The sequence below is a fragment of the Xiphophorus maculatus genome, chromosome 21, assembly GCF_002775205.1.
Source record: "Xiphophorus maculatus strain JP 163 A chromosome 21, X_maculatus-5.0-male, whole genome shotgun sequence".
In the NCBI taxonomy this organism is placed as follows: domain Eukaryota; kingdom Metazoa; phylum Chordata; class Actinopteri; order Cyprinodontiformes; family Poeciliidae; genus Xiphophorus; species Xiphophorus maculatus.
This window is the reverse complement of record NC_036463.1, coordinates 24,498,329-24,518,249: the sequence shown is the minus strand read 5'-3', so window position 1 is coordinate 24,518,249 and position 19,921 is coordinate 24,498,329. Positions and strand designations below refer to the sequence as shown.

General features: G+C 48.5%; 3 protein-coding genes across 6 annotated transcripts; 2 read left to right on the top strand and 1 right to left on the bottom strand.

Annotated features, from left to right (window-relative positions):
* Position 1: 1 nt before the first annotated feature.
* On the top strand, positions 2–6,795 carry nub1 (negative regulator of ubiquitin like proteins 1). 3 transcript variants are annotated; one of them, XR_002751961.1, is made up of 16 exons: positions 3–85; positions 1,668–1,794; positions 2,711–2,878; positions 3,018–3,082; positions 3,154–3,218; positions 3,739–3,897; positions 3,966–4,054; positions 4,527–4,633; positions 4,700–4,886; positions 4,968–5,075; positions 5,399–5,551; positions 5,642–5,788; positions 5,866–5,928; positions 6,015–6,210; positions 6,287–6,625; positions 6,698–6,792. XR_002751961.1 is itself a non-coding variant. In XM_014474494.2 (15 exons), the coding sequence occupies exons 2-15, from the start codon at positions 1,678–1,680 to the stop codon at positions 6,427–6,429; spliced, it is 1,767 nt and encodes a 588-aa protein (XP_014329980.1). In that variant the 5' UTR covers positions 2–85; positions 1,673–1,677; the 3' UTR covers positions 6,430–6,795. The 3 variants fall into 3 exon arrangements, 2 of the variants coding, with proteins under 2 accessions (XP_014329980.1, XP_023182016.1); XM_014474494.2 differs by having other exon boundaries at positions 2–85; positions 1,673–1,794; positions 6,287–6,795; XM_023326248.1 differs by having other exon boundaries at positions 6,287–6,795.
* Positions 6,796–8,534: 1,739 nt separating this feature from the next.
* On the bottom strand, positions 8,535–11,332 carry LOC102217638 (gamma-crystallin N-B). The gene is made up of 5 exons (XM_005813933.3): positions 11,212–11,332; positions 10,514–10,605; positions 10,282–10,438; positions 10,046–10,191; positions 8,535–8,739 (listed from the first exon to the last, which is right to left on the bottom strand). Exons 1-5 carry the CDS (start codon positions 11,230–11,232, stop codon positions 8,604–8,606), a joined length of 552 nt encoding a protein of 183 aa, XP_005813990.1. The 5' UTR covers positions 11,233–11,332; the 3' UTR covers positions 8,535–8,603.
* A 179-nt stretch (positions 11,333–11,511) lies between these two features.
* Positions 11,512–19,882, top strand: eci2 (enoyl-CoA delta isomerase 2). Of its 2 annotated transcripts, none has more exons than XM_023326848.1 (11): positions 11,512–11,614; positions 15,253–15,311; positions 15,400–15,503; positions 16,548–16,646; positions 16,856–17,047; positions 17,137–17,206; positions 17,506–17,608; positions 18,154–18,274; positions 18,530–18,619; positions 18,689–18,832; positions 19,372–19,882. In XM_023326848.1, the coding sequence occupies exons 2-11, from the start codon at positions 15,305–15,307 to the stop codon at positions 19,525–19,527; spliced, it is 1,086 nt and encodes a 361-aa protein (XP_023182616.1). In that variant the 5' UTR covers positions 11,512–11,614; positions 15,253–15,304; the 3' UTR covers positions 19,528–19,882. The 2 variants fall into 2 exon arrangements, with proteins under 2 accessions (XP_023182616.1, XP_005796069.2); XM_005796012.3 differs by lacking the exon at positions 11,512–11,614 and adding an exon at positions 14,777–14,832.
* Positions 19,883–19,921: the final 39 nt, after the last annotated feature.

The following is a 19,921-nucleotide window of genomic DNA, read 5'->3' as shown; positions in this document are numbered from 1 at the left end:
TCCGTCGTGGAGCGTCAGGTTTGGGGATCTTCCATTTGTTTCGGGTCCCTTTGCTCGGAGTCAGCGACTCGTCGTTATCTGCGAGGTAACTCTGAGGTCAGAGGTCAGCCTCCTGACCCACAAATTATTAACAACCTGCTAGCTGCTGAGTAGAAGCGTCTCTGGAGATAAATATTCGGCTGTTTTTATGAAATATCTTCACTTGTATCCGGTTCCGGTTCGGAGAGAACTCTCACGTTGCTATGAGTTTAAGTAAATCCTCAAGTTTAACCCTGAAAGTGAAGAATGTGTTGCTAAATTAACACGAGAGCTCTCGGAGTAAAGTTTGTGTTCACGTGATGGAAATGACGTCATTTCCTGTTAAAATGTCAAAGTTCAATCTTTAAGTCAGACTCAGTAAAACTTTTCGATCTTGGGTTCTGGTTCTGATACGGTTTGGCGATTCTGAAAGTGGAGAACTACGTTTCCCACAATGCAAATGGAAACTGTCGATACTAGCTGTAGCTTTCAAAATAAAAGCTTTCTTTTATCGCCTTTGTTGGTTTTTGAATAAAACTTTATTCAGATGATTTAAGATTACATCAGATCTGATAATGAATTATGATAATATGTGATGAAATACCTTTTAGAAGCTTTGAATCATAAAAATAATGATTTTATAGAACCATCTGTCTCAGATCAGAAATATTAGATAACATTTATTAGTTTTATTGATGATTACTGTCAAGATTTAAAGGTTAGTTTACTATCAGGCTGGTTAGAAAGCTTCAATTTTCATTGTAAGTTTTTTATTTCTTTTAAGTTTTTACTTCCTTCAGCATTTATTCTAAAATATTCCCACCTTTCTGACCTCTGACCTGATGATTACGACCCTCAGACATCAGGGAAAACGTCTGCTTTTCACTGTGAATGATTCTGGACCTTCTCTTCTCTAACCTGTTGAAAGTGAACTGGTTTCCAGACAAGATGGGAATCCCTGTCCGCTGGTCGACTTCCTGTCTTGTGGCTGACTTCCTGTCCTGTGGCTGACTTCCTGTCTTGTTATTGACTTCCGGTCCTGTGGCTGACTTCCTGTCTACCATACCATACCATACCAACTTTATTTATAAAGCACTTTAAAACAACCACAGCTGATACAAAGTGCTGTACATCAAAACACAACATAACAATAAAAAAAAACATAAAATAAAAACTTACAGTTTAAAAACAAAAACAAAAAAAAACAACATACAATTTAAAACTAGATCCCGCTAGAGTTAAAAGCCAAATAAAATAGATGGGTTTTAAGACGAGCTTTAAAAGTGGACAGTGAAGGGGCCTCCCTGACCTGCAAAGGCAAGTTGTTCCATAATTTGGGGCCCATGACAGAGAAAGCCCTGTCCCCTCTGAGCTTCCTTCTTGATCTCGGTTGATCTTGTTATTGACTTCCTGTCCTGTGGCTGACATCCTGTCCTGTGGCTGACTTCCTGTCTTGTTATTGACTTCCTGTCCTGTGGCTGACATCCTGTCCTGTGGCTGACTTCCTGTCTTGTTGTTGACTTCCTGTCCTGTTGACTTCCTGTCCTCTGGTCTACTTCCTGTCCTGTGGCTGACTTCCTGTCCTGTGGCTGACTTCCTGTCTTGTTGTTGACTTCCTGTCTTGTGGCTGACTTCCTGTCCTCGGTCAGTACAGACAACATGGCGGAGCAGAACCTGCAGGCCAAGCTGAAGAACCTGCTGAAGCAGGAGAAGGTCCAGCTGTGGAATCCCCCGTTCACCCAGGAGGACAACCAGCCGGGCGCCACACACCTGCAGGTGGGTTGGAGTGAAACTGCGCTCTGATTGGCCGAAGGAGGACGCCTCCACAGAGTTTATAGGTTAGTGTTTCCCAACCCTGGTCCTCCAGTCCTCACCGCCCTGCGTGTTTTAGAGGTTCTCCTGCTTTAAGACGCCTGATTATTCAGCTGCCGGTTGAAATCATCTGGGCTGAAGCAGGAAACACCTGAAACCTGCAGGCGGAGCGTCTGGAGGCGCGGAGCAGGGAAACACGGAGCTGGGTCAGCCTGAGGAAGCAGCTGAAACGTTTACAGCATGAGGAGGATTAACTGCAGATCAGAGAACAGTTTATCTGGAGAAACAATAAACTGCCAAAGATCGGAAATACATTCAGTAGCAAAGATCGTTAAAATTAGTCGCATTTTAATGAGTTTTTGTTTTAATATAATGAGAAACTCTTGTTTTATAAAATAAAATCGACGGCCTAAGTCATTTTTCTTTTTCAAACTTGACTTGGGCCACGATTTTAAGGTGACAATTTAAAACTCAACTTATAATGTTGATATCATTGGATATCTTGCTTTAATGTTCAAATTCCTCAAGGTTGAGTTTTATATCTCTTCTTAACAAAAAACGGTTTTATTTGAACAAGTTTTATCTCATTTTATGAAAACATTCTCATTTTATGTCTCATTTTAGCAGAAAACCTTCTTGTTAATGAATTTTATATCTCAGTTTAACAAAAAAATCTTCTCATTTTAGAGAGATTTTCTATTTCGATCTTACAAGTTTCCTCTTGTTTTGACAGGTTTTCTCGTTTAAACCTGATTCTGTTCCTCAGTTTATTTCCAGGTCGTGGCAGTGAAAGTCTCCCGTAGATGAAGTGAAACAGGTGAAGTAAATGCGGCTCCTGGTGGCTTACAGCAGCGTCTCGTTCTGATGTTCTGTCCTCCAGGAGCTGGCGCAGCGCTACGCCCCGCTCCTCGGCCTGTCTGTGGAGGAGGTAGGGGGCGCTCTGGAGACCATCCGGGCTCAGGCGGTGGCCAGAGGGAAAGGCAACCAGACCTTCAGGGAGACCAGCGTGGCGACGCTGGAGCTGCTGCTGCCCAGAGAGGCCAAGAAGGTCAGGAGGGTGGAGTCAGGGCTGGTGGGAGGAGTCAGAGTTGGTGGGAGGAATCAGGGCTGGTGGGAGGAGTCAGGGCTGGTGGGAGGAGTCAGGGCTGAGCTGGTGGTTTGGACTGAGGTTCTGCTTCTGCTTCCAGGACTTGAAGACGAAGTCCCACCTGGAGACCCGGCTGGACGTCCCAGTGCAGCAGCTGGTGGACAGGTACGGTCGCCTCACCTGGTGGTGATGTCATAGCCCCGCCCACAGCTCTGAGGCTGTTTGTGCTCCTGCAGGATCGCAGAGGATTTCAGCCTGAAGCACATCAAGCTGATCCTGAACGGCAGAACCCTGCGGCCCGGTCGGTACCGCTGCCTGTGGAATGCTGAAATCATCCTGCAAATTATTAATTTACTGAGAATAACGCTTCAGATCGGGATTAGATTATTGGTTACCATGGCAACGTCAGGCACCAATTATGTTGGGAAAAGTAACAGAAACAGATCAGAATGTGTTTCTGTTTAGGTGGCCTGTTGATGGTTCTTAATGCACCTGCAGTTTAAACCAGTTCATGTTCATCTATACTGGGATAGGTCTGTAGACTTCCCTACCAGTCCAGTCTGTTGGTTGGTTGGTGCTGATCTCATTTGAGAGCTTCCAGGAATTATCCACATCCACAGCTTTCCAAATCCAAAGTTCTTCCTGACTTACAAGTCTGATTGACCCAGTTCATTCCCAGTTCATTCCCAGTTCATTTCCTTTTGATTAAAATATGTGTCATTATTAATAATGTCTAATAACTGGTGTCCAGCCGTCGGCACGGCGGCCGGTTCTGACCCGGTGGCCGGTTCTGACCCGGCTCCTCTGTCTCGGCGCCGCAGATCGGCGACTGGACGAGCAGGCCGTGAAGAACCACAGCAAGGTCATGGTGCTGAAGGTCAGCGACGCAGAGCAGGTCAGCAGGGAGGAGGAGGAGAAGAAGAACCAGAGCCAGAGCCTGCAGCGAACCCAGAAAGGCTTCCAGATCCTGTCGGAGAGAGGTGGGTCCGGGTCGGGCCGGGTCAAAGGTCGGCCGGCTCCTGACCTTCATGGATGTTCTGTGTGTCAGACGGCAGCGAGGATCCAGAGACCACGCCCTTCCTGGAGATCGCCGACCAGAAAGGAAACCCGCTGAAGATCCCGCAAGACGAGAAGAAGGTGAGGCTCGGTTCAGACATCAGAACTGCTCAGAACCAGAACCAGTCAGAACCGTTCACAGGTTCTCTGCATTCTGGCTGGAGGTTTGATACCAGAACCACGGCAGGATGAAGATCTGGGTCTGTACTGGTTTCACTGGGAGTCTCTCCGCTAACCGAAGAGCTAGCTGTGCTAATGCTAATGCACTAATGATAAACATTACTCCTGCTAAAGCTACCAACATGCTAATACCAACATGGTACTAGTGAAAGCTAATGCTAAAGCGCTAATCATAGATGTTAGCTGTGCTAAGCTAACACCTTTTTGGTTCAGCTCTCTGGAATCAGACGGTCTAGTCCAAGTTAGGGCCGAGTCCCTGCCTGGCCCTGTTACCTGGTCAGGTTCTGCAGCGGCCCGGATCTGGTGTTGGGCCTGGTTCTGGTCCTGCCTGGTTCTGGTGTTGGGCCCGGTCCATAACGGCCCCTGTCTCCAGGCTCTGATCCTGGCCATGGGGTTCCATGAGAAGGGCCGCTCTCTGATGAAGAGGAAGCAGTTTGACTCCGCCCTCTGCCACCTGCTGCAGGCCGACCAGCACTTCAGGTAGGAAGCCCCGCCCCCCTGCACCTTTCACAATAAAAGCTCTGTTGACGCCGCGCGGTCCTGCAGTCGGTGCGGCTCGGCGATGCTGAGCTCCGTCGACAACTACGCCGTCCTGCAGCTGGACATCGTGTGGTGCTACCGGGCCCTGGAGGCGCTGTCCTGCCTGGAGGACGGGCGCAGCCGGCTGCAGCGCGCCGAGGACTGCTTCCTGCGCTGCTACGGCGAGCAGCAGCAGCGCCTGCTGATGATCAAGGTCCGGCCGCCGCCGCCGCCGCTGCATGCACCGGCCGCTGCCACTGGGGAGAGCCGCCGCTGAACGAGTGTCTGTTTCCAGGGCAACACGGGACGAGAGGAAGTCCTGTTCCTGCGTCTGTACCTGCTGCAGAGCCTGCTGTCCTTCCTGGAAGGAAACGACCGCCAGGCCCGAGTTCTGCTGGCCAAGGTGGGTCCAGATGGGTCCTAGTGGTTCCACTGTAGGTCCAGATGGGTCCTAGTGGTTCCTCTAAAGGTCCAGATGGGTTCTAGTGGTTCCTCTAAAGGTCCAGATGGGTTCTAGTGGTTCCTCTAAAGGTCCAGATGGGTTCTAGTGGTTCCTCTAAAGGTCCAGATGGGTTCTAGTGGTTCCTCTAAAGGTCCAGATGGGTCCTAGTGGTTCCACTGTAGGTCCAGATGGGTTCTAGTGGTTCCTCTAAAGGTCCAGATGGCCTCTGCAGCTCTGTGTGGTTCCAGTGCCTGTGCTGGTTCTGACCCGACGTCTCGTCTCAGGTGGAGGACCTGTACGGCCGTCTGGTTCCAGACTCGGAGAAGATGGCCCAGCTGCTGGTTCTGGGTTTCTCTGAGCGGGAGGCCCGGTTGGGCCTGCGGGCCTGTGGAGGAGACTTGCAGGCTGCCGCCGTCCTCATCAGCAACCGGCACCAGGTAGGGTTCCGATGCGGTTCCGGGAGAACGGGTCCTCTGTGGTTCTGACCCGGTTCTGACCCGGTTCTGACCCGGTCCTCTGTGGTCCAGGAGCGCGAGGACCAGCAGCAGAAGGAGCGCCAGCGGCGGAGGACGAGGATGGAGGACGTCTCCCGGCTGGTGGAGCTGGGCTTCTCCAGGACGGACGCGGCCAGAGCGCTGCACCGCGCCCTGGGGGACGTGGACAAGGCGTCCGCGGTCCGTCCCTGACCCGCCGGGCCTCGGGACAGAACCCGGACCCGTCGGACGCCTGACCGCTCTCTGTCTGTTCCCAGATCCTGCTGGACTCGTCCCAGACATCCCCACAGGACGCAGTCAGTCCGGAGAAGGTGGAGCAGGTACCGTCTCTCTGTCCAACTGATGTCCCCGTCTGTCCTCTGTCTGTCCCCTAACCCGTCTGTCCCTGTCTGTCCCCGTCCTCCAGCTGCTGTACCTGGGGTTCCAGAGGGCCCCGGCTGAAACGGCCCTCAGGTTGTCTGGAGGAGACGTCCAGTCTGCAACTCAGCTGCTGTTGGACAACCAGGGAGTCCTGTCCCCAGACCTGCTGTCCCCGCCGTCCACGTCCTCTTCGTCTTCCTCGCCGTCCTCTGAGGAGGCCGGCACCTCGTCCACCTCCCCAGGTAAGGCGGCGCTCTGAGGGTCCGGCAGGCGGCGCCGTGGACCCGTCCTGATTGTCCTCCTGTCCCGTGTCTCCAGAGGACAGCCAGCTGGTCAACGAGGTCTTGGAGGACATTTCCCGCCACGAGGAGGACTACCTGGACCTGACCCTGGAGGAGGAGAGCCAGCTGATCTCCACTCTGAAGACGTACCTGGACCGGGGCCCGACCCGCTCCGTCTGAGACCGCATGGGGCCCAAACGGGACCAGAAGGACACGGATGGATCCAGCTGTGGAGCCAAATCGGATCAGAGACGTTTCAGTTTGTTTCTTTTCAGGCGGGTTGAGGGCGATGGTTTAGTTTTTCTGATGAATCAGTTTGGAGGTCATCGTCCTGACGGAGGTCATCGTCCTGACGGAGGTCATCGTCCTGACGGAGGTCATCGTCCTGACGGAGGTCATCGTCCTGACGGAGGTCATCGTCCTGACGGAGGTCGTCGTCCTGACGGAGGTCGTCGTCCTGACGGAGGTCGGATCCGTTCTGTTTGATGTTCCTGTTTGTTTGGTTCTGATGGACCCGTAATAAAAAGTTCTGCCTGAAAGTAAGAAGCCGGTTCTGAGTCGGGTTACAGGAGCCTTCATCAGTTACCATGGTAACAGACCCAGGTAGGCCGGAACTGGATCAGAACTTGGACGGCAGAGCTGGGAGAACCTCTGAGGTTCTGGACTGGTTCTGTTGGACCTCCAGGTGACTGTATCACAGCTTCTACACAAACGGGTCAGAAGGTTCTGGACTGAAGCTTTAAACAGGAAACATTTTAATTTATTACATTTGATCGTTTTTATTCTAAATACTTTTATAGATTTTATTTTAATAAAATTTGTAATTCATTTAATTTAGAATCCATTTTTGGATTTTATTAATTTACTGAAAAATAATTATTAATATCCGAGTTGAAGGGCTGGAGTTGGGTCTTGGTTCTGGTTCTGGTTCCAGATGGTTTTTGTTAAAATGATGAAAAAGTAACTTCTTTTTTTCTCCAAAGCAGAACAAACTGAATTATTGATCAGATTTGATCTGATTTAAAGCGTCTGTTTGGTTTTTACTCCAATTAATCTGATCACAGAAAATTATTAGATTTTTAAAAACACAAATTTAAAAAAGAAAAAACGGCAAACAGCTTTTCTACAGCCGGGATGAGCGAGACTGCATGGGCTAATAATTATAATAATTATTATTATTATTATAATAACAGTAATAATAATCACAATAATTATTATTATAACAATAATAATAATAATAACATTAATAATCACAATAATAATAATTATTTTTATGATAATAATAACAATAATTATAACAATTATAATAATAACAGTAATAATAATCACAATAATTATAATAATGATGATGATAAAATGCCTCATAGTTTATGGATTCATGTGTTTTAGCTTTTTAACATCTGATTTTCTGTAAATATCTCAGATCTTTTCTCGTCTCTGTTGTTGCTGATTAGTTTAGTTTAGATAATTTATATTAATGTGTGGCTGCAGTTAATATGTTAATATTCTGAAGTTTTGTGATATTTCAGGACAAACGCTCGGCCTCAGACGAACCCATCATTTTAATATCCAAGTTGTTCAGGTTTCCAGATGCATTTATTTTTGGAGATCATCTGAATATTTTCATCCTTCATGGATGAATTTTTCTGATTTTGGTAAAAATAGTTTAGATTTGATTGAAAAAGCTTTAAATGTCCAGATGCTGTTTATTAGAATGAGGATTAAATGTGAGTTTTAATCACATTTCAGGTTGAAATGGCAGAAAATCATTTTCAGTTTAATCACATATAAAACTATTTATTAATTATGATCAATAATGGATTTTATCATTTGAATTTTGGATATTAGTGGAAAAACCTTGAAATCATGATTTACTTTTAACGATTAAAATATTGGATCTGAAGAAACGGTTTGTTCTGATCGAACAGAACCGCCGGCGCCGCTTGTTGGGTCGAGCCTGGAGCCCGTAGAACCCGCCTGCAGGTCCAGTTTTTATTTAAACATTTTGTTTACATTTTTTGAATATTTAGTTTTTAAAAGAAATTTTTTTAATGTAAAGTTCTTCCTGTTGGACCGTTGGGTCAGAACCAGAATCCAGTAACTTAAATGAACAACACATCGAATCTGTTTCTGTAAGCTTTCACGGTTCTGGTTCCGGTTCTGCTGCTGCCAGAACCTCATGGATCTCCAGAGAAGAACAACAGTAACAGTGAGGTTAGTTTGTACAGGACGCAGAACCGGAACCAGAACCGGAACATTGATGATGAATCAGCCCAGAGACTCGGTTTGATAAAAAACTGGATTCCTCTCAGTTTATTGATCTGCCTGCTGAGGAAGAGGAGGAGGATGAAGGCTCAGAAGTAGTTGACGATTCTGCGGATGGACTGGATGTTGGGGTTCTGGGCCTGCCACTCCGTCGGGCTGCAGTAGTTCCCGCGCTCCACGATGTACATCCGGCCCCGGAAGTTGGGCTCCTCGTACATCACCCAGCTGAGGCAGAGGGAGGAGCAGAGGTTAGACACTCGGAACCGCAACCGGACCTTCACAGGAACCAGTAGAAACCAGAACATTGTGATGATTCTGGGTCATGTGAGTAAAACACTCCAGGATTACTGATGCAGGGTTCTGGTTCGGCCCGCTTCTCCTTCTGCTTTGGGTCGGTAAAATCAGACAGCAGGGACAGTGAGGCTGATGATACTGGGTTATATTCCTAATCCCTGATTAATCCAGTTTGGTAGATTTAAACCTGGATGAATCTAAATTTTCTGCTTAAACAGAATCTGATTTTGGACCAGAACCTCTGAAAAACCCGTTTGATCCGACCGGCGTTGACTTGGCCTCGGTGTTTTGGTCGACCTGGATACATTATTTCTGGTTCCAGCAGTAAACTGGGAGGCAGATCCTTCATCAGCTCCTCCCAGTCCACCGAGCCGGTTCTGGACCAGGATTAGAACCCCGACTGCTACTGGAGGACAAACCAACCGAACTGTTTCTCCTACATGTTTCTCCCAATGTTGCATTATTTGCTGCTTTTTAATTAAAATAAATATTAAAATAAATATTCCTTAATGACAGTCAAAGACGTTTCACAACATTAAACAGAAAACGTCTCAGTAAGAAGATGAACCTGATTTTACACTCAGGAACCAGAAGTGACTGGAAATGTTCATGGTTCTGTTAGTGGGAGGAGCTACTCCCCCTGGTGGTGAGAGGGCGGCGGTGCAGAAAGGTGAAGAGAAGGAGCTTGATCCAAACCGCTGCTGGATGATGGACTGAGGAGGTTCTGGACCAACTGGACCTGATGAAGGTCCAGAAGGTCCAGTGAAGAGGCTCCATAGAAGGTTCACCTGGTAGGTCCGGTACCAGTCGGGCCCGTGGGTCCGTCAGACCGAAGGTGAAGAAAGGACAAGCTTCATGCTGCTACGCTCTTCTTCTGTTTTGCTAACCTAGCATCTTGTTGATGCTGCATGCTAGGCTACGCTAGGCTAGCAAAATGAAGGGAAACGGCGCTGGGTCCCAACAAAACACCGACATTTAAAGACAAGCAACCGAACGAGTTCTGTGGAAACAAGCCGATCCAGGTTCTGGTTCTGTTGGAGGTTTCTTCCTGTTAAACTGGAGTTTTTCCTCTCCACTGTCACTATGTACTTGTCCAGGAGACCCGGCTGATAACTGGGATCAGTGGGACTGACCGGAACCAGAACTCTGTCGCCTCTCATAGCGGATCTAGACCCTGAGGGGCCGGGCCGAGCCGGTACCGGTTGTGTTCTGACGGTGTGGGTGGTGCGGGACTCACGCTCCGTCTCCGTAAACCCTGACGGAGTTGATGCAGCTCTTGGAGAAGCCGCGGCTCTGCAGGAAGGGACAGTCGTCACAGATGTCCATGCACTGACCGGAGAAGTTGCAGGCCTCGAACAGCTCGATGCGGTAGTGCTCTCCATGCTGGGAACCAGAGCAGACGGGTTAGTTACACGCCTCAGGAAACTCCTCTGCCCAGAGGGGTTCCAGGTCCGAGCTCCTCCGGCCGCTCACCATGCGGATGGGCTTGCAGGACCCCATGTGGTCGTTGTGGGAGTTCCACCTCTGGAATTCTGGGTATTCTCCGTGCTCCAGGATGTACTGCTGCCCCCTGAAGTCCGGATGGTCGTAGCAGATCCAGGCTCCGCTCTCCACCCGGATGGAGTTCACTCTGAGCACAGGGAGGAAGGCTTTTATTGTGAAAATCAGGAGAGAAATGAGCTGTAGACGGTAGAACCTTCATCACCTGTTCATGAAGCCGCGGTCCTGGAAGTTATCACAGTCACCTCTGACCTCCAGCTTCCTGCCGGTGAAGCACCGCCCCTCGTAGAAGGTGATCTGCAGGAGGAGCCGTTAGCCGTTAGCCAACCTCTCTTAATAAACTTTATCCAACACCAAACCTCTCTGTGCTTCTGTCCAGGCAAACCGGGTCAGAACCAGAATTCAGTTCTGTTAAAACTCTTTCATCTGTTGCTTCTGCCTGACAAACGCCAGCTATGGCCACGCCCACGTATGATGTCACCCCACCCTTCACTGTGACGTCACATCAGAACACATTATGGGTCAGAACTTTCCAGAACCCGGCAGGAAAACACCAAAACTGGGAGAACCAAGCTCCGCCCACCTCTAACCGAAGCTTTTAATTGGACGTGCAGCCTGGCCCCGCCCCTTCTTCCTCAGACATGAAGAATAGATTCAGCATCATGGATCAGTCAGAGCTAAAGCGGAGAGTGCCACCTGCTGGCAGGGAGCCAGTGAGCGGTTCTGGTTCTGATCCATTAAATGGTTCTGGAACCGGCCGGATGGTTCTGGTTCTGATCCACTAAACGGTTCTGGTTCTGACTCAATGAGCTATTTTGCTTGTATTACATGAACTTTCCTGAGCTGTTGATCCCTCCGACCGACCCAGGGCCGGATCAGTCGGTACCGGTACCAGTTACTCACCTTTCCAGAGTACTGCGACATGTTTCTGGTCCAACCTGTCCCTCAACCACACACACAGTGTAACAGAGAAAAAGTTGGACGGCCCAATTTATACGGCGGGGCTCGGCGCGGCGCCAAAGGGTTCTGCTGAGTCAGCGGTTCCCTTCAGGAGCTGCTGATTCTGCTGCTCACCAACTCAATGGAAACTGCTGGGAGGGGCAGCTTTACTGGGAAGCTTTACTGGGAAGCTTTACTGGGAAGCTTTACTGGTCAATGGGCTGCAGGGGACCAGGGGGGACACCAGAGACGGATGGGGACAGCAGGGACACAGAACCGAGACAGACAGACATCAGGAAGAGAGACGTTCTGTCTGAAGAACCAACAGAGCAGATGATTGATGATGTCACTGAGCTGGAGGTCAGAGGTCAGAAAATCCAAAATATGTTTATTATTCACCAAAAACATCCGATCATCATCCATCCATCCATCCATCCATCCATCCATCCATCCATCCATCATGTGTCCGTTGCGGGACAGTGTCCACTATGTCTCCAGTCCATCAAGTGGTTGTCTGGTTCTGGATGGATAGTTTCTACTGTGTACCTGATCAGAACCTATGTTCGGGTCAGAACTGGCAGGTTCTGGCTGAAGAGCATCTGGGTCGCTGCTGCCCCCTGCTGGCCAGTCCATCCTCTACTCCAGGGGTGGCCAACCAGACAAAGACCAAGAGCCACATTTTTTACCAAGTTACCGCAAAGAGCCACATCATATGCCATATGCATGGGCACACATGAACATCAACCCATCCCTTCCTCATACTCATACTTTTGCTCAGCCAGATTTATTGTAAATTTCACACACTATTTTAACACTGAAGTGGCGCTGAAGGTTTGAAGCCTTAAAATGCGACAAGGACACCTGACATATAAGGCAGAATGGCTTTCCACTACGTTCAACAAAAAAATATAAACTCTCCCACTCTGTCAAAAACGTCCTGTGTTAATCTTCATATTTTCGTTTTCCTGTGCATTTTTTCCCTGCCATTTTGAGCGCGAAAGGTTTACTCAAATGATTTTACTCTTACTGAAAAACTGCGCACATGCGCATTTGACGAAAATACCGCATTGCACTCAAGCGAAGCGAAACTTGGATATTATAGCGACCCTACAGTATGTGCTAAATCAGTGGTTCTCAAATGGGGGTACGTGTACCCCTGGGGGTACGTGGAGGTACTGCAGGGGGTACGTGAAGCTTTTCAAAATATCTTTAAAAAATCAATAGGCTCCTCATAATAAGTCTTGGGAAAAATTATTTTGTAAAACGTTCGAAAACATATAAATGTGTGTTCATGCACTGAATTTTATATTCAGTATTTAGTTTCAATATCCTTTAAAATAAAACGGTTTGACTGGTTTTATACCTTCCTGGTGGTCACCGTCTTCTGTTTTTCTTTTTTGTTTAACCATGCAATGTTTGCAATATGGATGTATTTATCAGGTTCACTGATATAAGTTGTTTGGCTTTAATAAACCAGACAGTGATTTTACAGTACTGTACCTCTTTTTAATTCCAAAAATGTTTTGCCCGTGTCAGGGGGTACTTGACTAAAAATATATTTTTAAGGGGGTACATCACTGAAAAAAGTTTGAGAACCACTGTGCTAAATGTTACTGGATGTTACGCTGTTTAGAGATTAAAATGGTGATGAGAGAGCGAGGGGGCGGGGGAGTGAGAGTGAGGGGTGAGCGGAGGTTTGTGTGAGAGCAGATGGCAAACGACTGGAAAGAGTAAGGCTGCGAGAGAAACAAAGACTGTTTTTTGTTTGTGTTGTTTTTGCGTGGTTACGGCCAACAGTTATGGCGTGCTGCTGTTGTCAATAATTGACAGTTCATTTGACTACTTTTCGTCATTATTGCACGTCTGGCAGAATGCCACTATATGACCGGAAGAGCCGCATGGAACCGGTCAGGGAGCCGCATGCGGCTCGAGAGCCGCGGGTTGGCCATCCCTGCTCTACTCTGAGTCTGGTCCAGAACCAGGTCAGAACCTTATTACTGGACCCTTGTGGTGCTGAACACCAGAACCAAAACCGCTCGGTTCTCTTGGGGAAACGACCCGTCCAGGTCGGACAATAAAAACCCAGGATCAGTTTTATCCAGGCGGGCCTGGTACCGCTGATCAGCCATGACTGATTAGTTTTTCTAGAACTGTATAAAACTTAATCAGTTCATAAAAAACTTTTTCTCATTCATGCAGTTTCTGAACTGTTGATGTTTTGCTAGCAGGAGTCAACAGGCCGAGAGCAGCCCGTCCTCTGGTCACTAAGGTCCAAATCCTCTAGAACCTTATTAAAAAATCAACAAAACATGTTCAAATTAATGAAAACTAACTAACAAAACTAATAATCTCAGGAATTATAGTTTCAACAAGGTGTTCCTCAGTCCTGAGCGTTTTGGTTCTGCTCCATAAAAACCAACTCAGAGACCGACTGACCATCAGAGCAGGAGTTTAAATCAGCGATTATTAATAATCACTTATTAATAATCACTAAATAACCATCAAGCCTGAAACCCGACATCGTAACGGACTGAATGTTACGTTTTGAACCTTGCGGTTTCGGAGCTCAGAGGATTTTCCTCCATCAAACATCATATTTATTTTCATCTCTTATTCTGTGGGAATATTGATGCTGAGACTTGATGACGTTTGTAGCTCCGCTGCTGAAACGAGGAGCAACATTCACAGCTGACTGAACTCAAATCCAGCCCAACATCTGAGCTGATTCTGGTTTTATCCAAACAGAACCGAACTTTATTACCAGAACATCGATCAGAACAAAGATGATGGTTCTGCTCAGACAGCAGAACCTCCAGGAAGGCGGCGCTCCACGACTCGGCCAGAGCTTTGAACTCCTTGTACATGATGACCCTGCAGAACCACAACCAGAACCAGAACCAGAGCCAGAAAAGGTTCTGTTAGAAGAACAGAAGTTGAGAAACAGAAACCGTTGGAGTCATGTTCCTCCTGCTGGTGGACTTCCTCCAGGTTCTATTCCAGACTGTATCCTTAAAACAGAACCTGAACTGGGCCCAGACAGAACTCTGAGAAAGTCCACAGCAGATGAAAGCTGTTGGCTCCGAGTCGAGCAGAAGGTTCTGAACCCTCTGCTTTGGGTTCTGGTTCTGATACCTGTCCATGTGCAACTGGATGGTGAGCGAAGACTTCCCTGCAGACAGAGACACACAGGAGGTTCTGAAGGTTCTGGACAAATTTTGGATCGGCTCTGGACTGGTTCCGTCTGTTCTGGACCAGTTCTGGATAATTAATGAGACCGCTGCAGCCATTGGTCGGTCGGAACCAAGAGGGCGGGCTCTAAGCAGCATCCCGGGTTCTGTTTGGTGCTGCGGGAAAGCCCTCTGACCATTGGACAAACCGGAGTTTCTACGCTTCCCTTTAACCAATAGCAGCGCAGAATGCGGTGGAGTGGGCGGGACCTCTCATTAACCGCTACTAGCTTCTGTTGGGCTAGCTCTCTGCTCTGTTTCTCTGCCTGTCCTCCCGAACTTTGGACCGGAACCGGGTTTAGATGGCCGCTGCCGCCCTGAAGAGCTGCTCTGCGTGGCGCTTTGCTAAACTAAACAGGTAACATTAAAATGATGACCATGTCTGTGTCCGTCAAGTCAGTTATCGCGATGTTTGAACTTTAACCGGAATGATTCAAGAGTCAGAGAGTTCATTTAACCAGAACCAGAACCAGAACCAGGTCTCTGAGAGCTGAAGGTGGATTAAAATGATTTGTCCTCATAGATTAGTTACAGTCAAAGTTTATGACCTGAAACTTACAGGAGACCAGTGACCTTTGCCCCAGATAGTAAACCCTAAACAAACAACCTGACAGTCTGGATTCAGGTCTTCAACATGGGGGCCGCGGCCCTAAGGCAGAACGCAGAGGTATTACGGGCAGGGCGTGAAAGTATTGTTTGATTAGAATGAATATATATATATATATATATACATATACAGTGTCATAATTTAAAGCTCTGGATGTCTCTGTGTCCCCAGTTTGCTCAGGTCCAGTGTTCCCAGTCTGACATTCCAGACCACGGCGTCTCCTATGATGGGTGAGTCTGCAGCGGATCCAGGTTGATTCCACTCAGGTGTGACGAGCGGAAGGTGTTCTCTGTTCCCTGATTGGCTGCCTGTCCTCAGGTGCGACGGTGGAGCAGTTCGAACAGGCGAAGAGCAAACTGTCGGCGCTGAAGAAGGATCCGGGGAACGAGCTCAAGCTGAAGATCTACGCTCTGTTCAAGCAGGTGAGGAGGTTCTGGAGGTGAAGATCTTCTCCAGCCTGTTCCCGGGTCGTGAAGGTTCTGGAGGTTCCTGAAGGCTCTCAGTGTCAGAACCTTTTCAGAACCAAAGATCATTAAACATTTAAAGGTCAGCAGCATCTTCAGTTCATCTGATGTTCTGGTCGCTAATCGGTCATCAGTGATCCAGAACCAACCGGGTCCGTTATTCTGGCTGGACGAATGATGGGTCAGAACCAGCTTTGACCTTCAGTGTTCAGCACCAGAACCAGCGCCACAGGAAGAACCTTACTTTGGTCCGGATCCAAGTCATGGAGCCGGCTGGATCTTTGCAGCTGTGTGGTTCTGACCCAATGTCTCAGCTTGGAGGATGGAGGACGTCGGCCTGGTGACAGAAAGCTCCAGGATGTGTTACTGAGGCATGCTGGAAGTCGGTTCTGGTTCCGGTCAAAGAACTGCAGACTGGTTCTGGTCTCTGGACCACAATTGGACCCCTGAATGTCGTCTTAAGTTGAAGGGTCCAAACGGTGTTTAGAAGAAGAAGAAGAATTACTTTATTCATCCCAGCAGGGAAATTATTTTGCAGTTACAGCAAGAATTTTTTATACACAGATTAACACACATGACAGGAGCTGCGTCTGCAGGCAGCCAGCTGAGCCGGCGCCATTTTTGAAGGAGGACATGCGGCAAAGGTCGTCGGGACCGGGAGTCGAACCCGCGACGTCCGTGGGCCTAAGGCCTCCAAATGTGGGGCGTGCTACCCACAGCACGCCTGTGGTGGCGCAGGGAAACTGAGGAAAACTGGAATGTAGCCTAGCCTAGCGAAGCCTAGCCTGGTGTAGCCTAGCCTAGCCTAGCGTAGCGTTCTCTGGTTCTGTTCCTCAGCGTTCTGATGGTTCCTTTTCACTCCAGGCCTGAAAGGAAACTTGAGTTTGGTTCAGACAGAACCAGCAGGGGGCGCCGTACATACATCTGTTCAGAAACACTTTTAGAGGTCGATAGTTCACCGTCTGTGTGTTACCATGGTAACCACTCTTCCTCCTCCTCCAGGCCACTCAGGGTCCCTGCAACACTCCTAAACCAGGAATGCTGGACTTTGTGAACAAGGTCAAATGGGATGCGTGGAAATCTCTGGGCTCCATCTCTCAGGTACTGACTGTCCATCAGATCCTCTGTGGTTCTGATCGGATCCATGGTTCTGCTGCTGAAGCTTCAAATCATAAACTTTCTGTTTTGTTAGGATTGTTTCCTTTCTGTAAGGTCAGAATGTCCCTTTGGTTCTGGACCGTTTGTAAAAACAACCGGTGGATCAGAACTTTCCTCCAGCGACTGACAGTGTTAAGGTTTCTACCTATCAGGATGAAGCCAGGGAGCAGTACTGCAACCTGATTGGCTCCCTGGTGGAGGCAGAGGGAGGAAGCTCTGCCCAGGTCGCTGCAACGCCGGCTGGGGGCGGAGCCACATACGAGACACTGTTGGTCTCTACGGAGGACGACATCACCACCATCAAACTGAACCGACCGGCCAAGAAGAACGCCATCACACCTGAGGTCAGAGGTGAAACCAGGAAGCCCTTATGATGTCATGTGACGTCATTTCCTGCTGGTTCACTTCCTGTTACCCTGATTTCTTCTTTCAGATGTACAACGAGATCATAGCGGCTCTGGAGCAGGCAGCTAAAGACGAGTCAAAGTTCGCTGTGTTCACAGGTAAAACCCACCTGAACCAGACCGGGTTCTGCTCTCCCTGCAGAACCGAAACTTTCCTGATCCAAGAGCTCAAAACCATCTGAAGGAACCAAATCAGAGGAAGACCATCCTGCTGGGATGAACAGTAAAATGAACATGTGGACCTCACCATTAGCAGGTCAAAGGACCCAAACCAGTTTGAACAAAGGAGGTTCCCATTAAACATCTCACTGGATTCCAGGTTCCCTGAGAAAACAACCAGAACAGGAGAACATTGTTCTGATGGGTTCCTCTCACAGTTTGTCGTTTCCTCCCTGCAGGAGCTGGAGACTTTTACTGCAGCGGGAACGACCTGTCCAACTTCACCAAGATCTCAGAGGGAGGCGTCCAGGAGATGGCCAGGCAGGGAGCAGAGCTGCTCAGGTGGGCAACACCTGAGGTTCCTCTGAGCTGCAGGCAGAGAACCTGCTGCTCCGTTAGGTTTCACTGGCGGACACTCAACCAGACGCTTGATTTCTGTCAGTTCGACCTTTTAAATGTCGACTGTTTCACTGTTTTTAGTTCTCATGTAGCGGAACTGAATCAGGACAAAGAGGATTTTATCTGCAGCTGTCAGACATTAAATGAAAACTTTCTACTGTAATATATCAGAAAATGTTTCTGCAGTTTGTATCAGAAACAATAAAACTCTTTATTTCCCTCAGCATCACAGAACAGCCCAGCAGGGGGCAGCAGCCTCCTGTTTTCTACCTTCTCACAAGTCGATGTTCTTAATCTATAATCTATTTCCAATAAGAACCTTCACTGATCTACATCATCGTGTTTTTCACCACTAACAGAGCAGAACCAGAATAATCCGAGGGTTCTGTTCAGTCCGGTACCCAGACGTTCCGGGTCGATCCTCAGCTCAGTGACGACTTTACGGATTCTCCTGCTCCACCTGAGGCCGTCTGCTTGTGTTTCCTCAGGAGGTACGTCAGGGCGTACATCGACTTCCCCAAGCCTCTGGTTGCCGTGGTGAACGGCCCGGCCGTAGGGATCTCTGTCACCGTGTTGGGACTCTTTGACCTGATCTACGCCACAGAGCGGGTACAGAAACACACCTCGGGTCGGGTCATGTCTGGTTCTGGTATCCTGTATGAATAATATGTTAGTTTTGTAGTTACTTCTAGTCACCAGATGATGGCGCTGTGCTCTAATGACAGTACAGACATTTTATTTTGGTCAAATTAGTCCTAGTTCTCCAGATTTTCTGGAATAGAGATGAGGACGTGATGGAGAGGAAGTCCAGTTGAGTTTCTGGTTCTGACCCGTTTCCATGGGAACCGTGTTGATGTTTCTCAGGCCACCTTCCACACGCCCTTCACCCAGCTGGGTCAGAGCGCCGAGGGCTGCTCCTCCTACACCTTCCCCAGGATAATGGGCCCCACCAAGGTACCGGAGCGGTACCACCAGAACCTGAAGCTGCTGCCGGGTTCCGACTGACTCCCACTGTCTCTGCAGGCCAGTGAGATGCTGCTGTTCAACAAGAAGCTGACGGCCAGCCGGGCCTGTGAACTGGGTCTGATCACAGAGGTCTTCCCCGACAGCAGCTTCCAGTCCGAGGTCCAGACCCGGCTCAAGGCCTACGCCCGGCTGCCTCCCCAGGTGAGCGCCGCCAGACCGGGACCGGTGACCTGCCTGGGACGGCCAGCAGAGGGCGCCAGGTGAAACGGGTTCTTCAGAGAACTACGGGTCATCTGCATCTGGATCAGAACATTCTGCTGGTTCTGCTAATCAGGTTCCATGAATGTTGGATCCGTTTGGTTCTGGTACCGATAGAGATTCATCAACAATCAGGAAGATAAAAATGTCTTCTTTATTTTGGTTCCCATTAAAAACAAACTCTGAAGTTAGATCAGCTTCAGATCATATTAATAATAATATTAATTATAATATGATAATATTAATAATAACAATGATGATACCTGGTGGTTCTCCAGAACCATTGACTGGATCCGGTCTCACTGCTACCAGAACTGCCAGGCATGGCGGCGGCAGCATCATGCTGAGGGCTTCATACTTTTGGTTTCATTCCACAAAGTGGATAAAATTAAGTGGAAGGACGAGCTCTGCTCACACCAGCAGCTGAACTGGGGTTCTGGAGGATGTCCGGGTTCTAACAGCAGCGTCTCTGTGTCCACCAGTCCCTGGCGCTGTCCAAACAGCTGGTCCGGTCCGTGGACAAGGAACGTCTCTACGCCGTCAACGACGCTGAGGTGGAGCGGCTGACGGAGCGCTGGACCTCAGAGGAATGCTTCAACGCCGTCATGAGCTTCTTCCAGGCCAAAGCCAAACTGTGAGGGACCGGCAGAACCCGGCCGGTTCTGGGAGGAAGAGGAAGAGCTGATGATGACTCATCTTCATCCTGTAGATTTTTCCTTCTGACTTCATTTACTAACAGTTTGGATTTAACCTCAGAGACTCTGATTGGTTCCTCTGGATTCTCCTCTGAACTCAGAGACCAGCTGCTGCTCCAGGTTCTGATCCGGAACCACAGGTTGGGTCAGATGGAAATTAACCGGTTCTGAAAACATTTAAAGTCTGGACTGGAGTTAAAACACTTTGATGATTTTAAACTTTTTCAGAGTTGATCACCTCTGAGTTTAACCTCAAGTTTACCTCTGATAACAGATCAATAAATGATTAATAAATAAATGAGTCACGTCTCTGTTTTGATATTCCTCAGTAATCTGA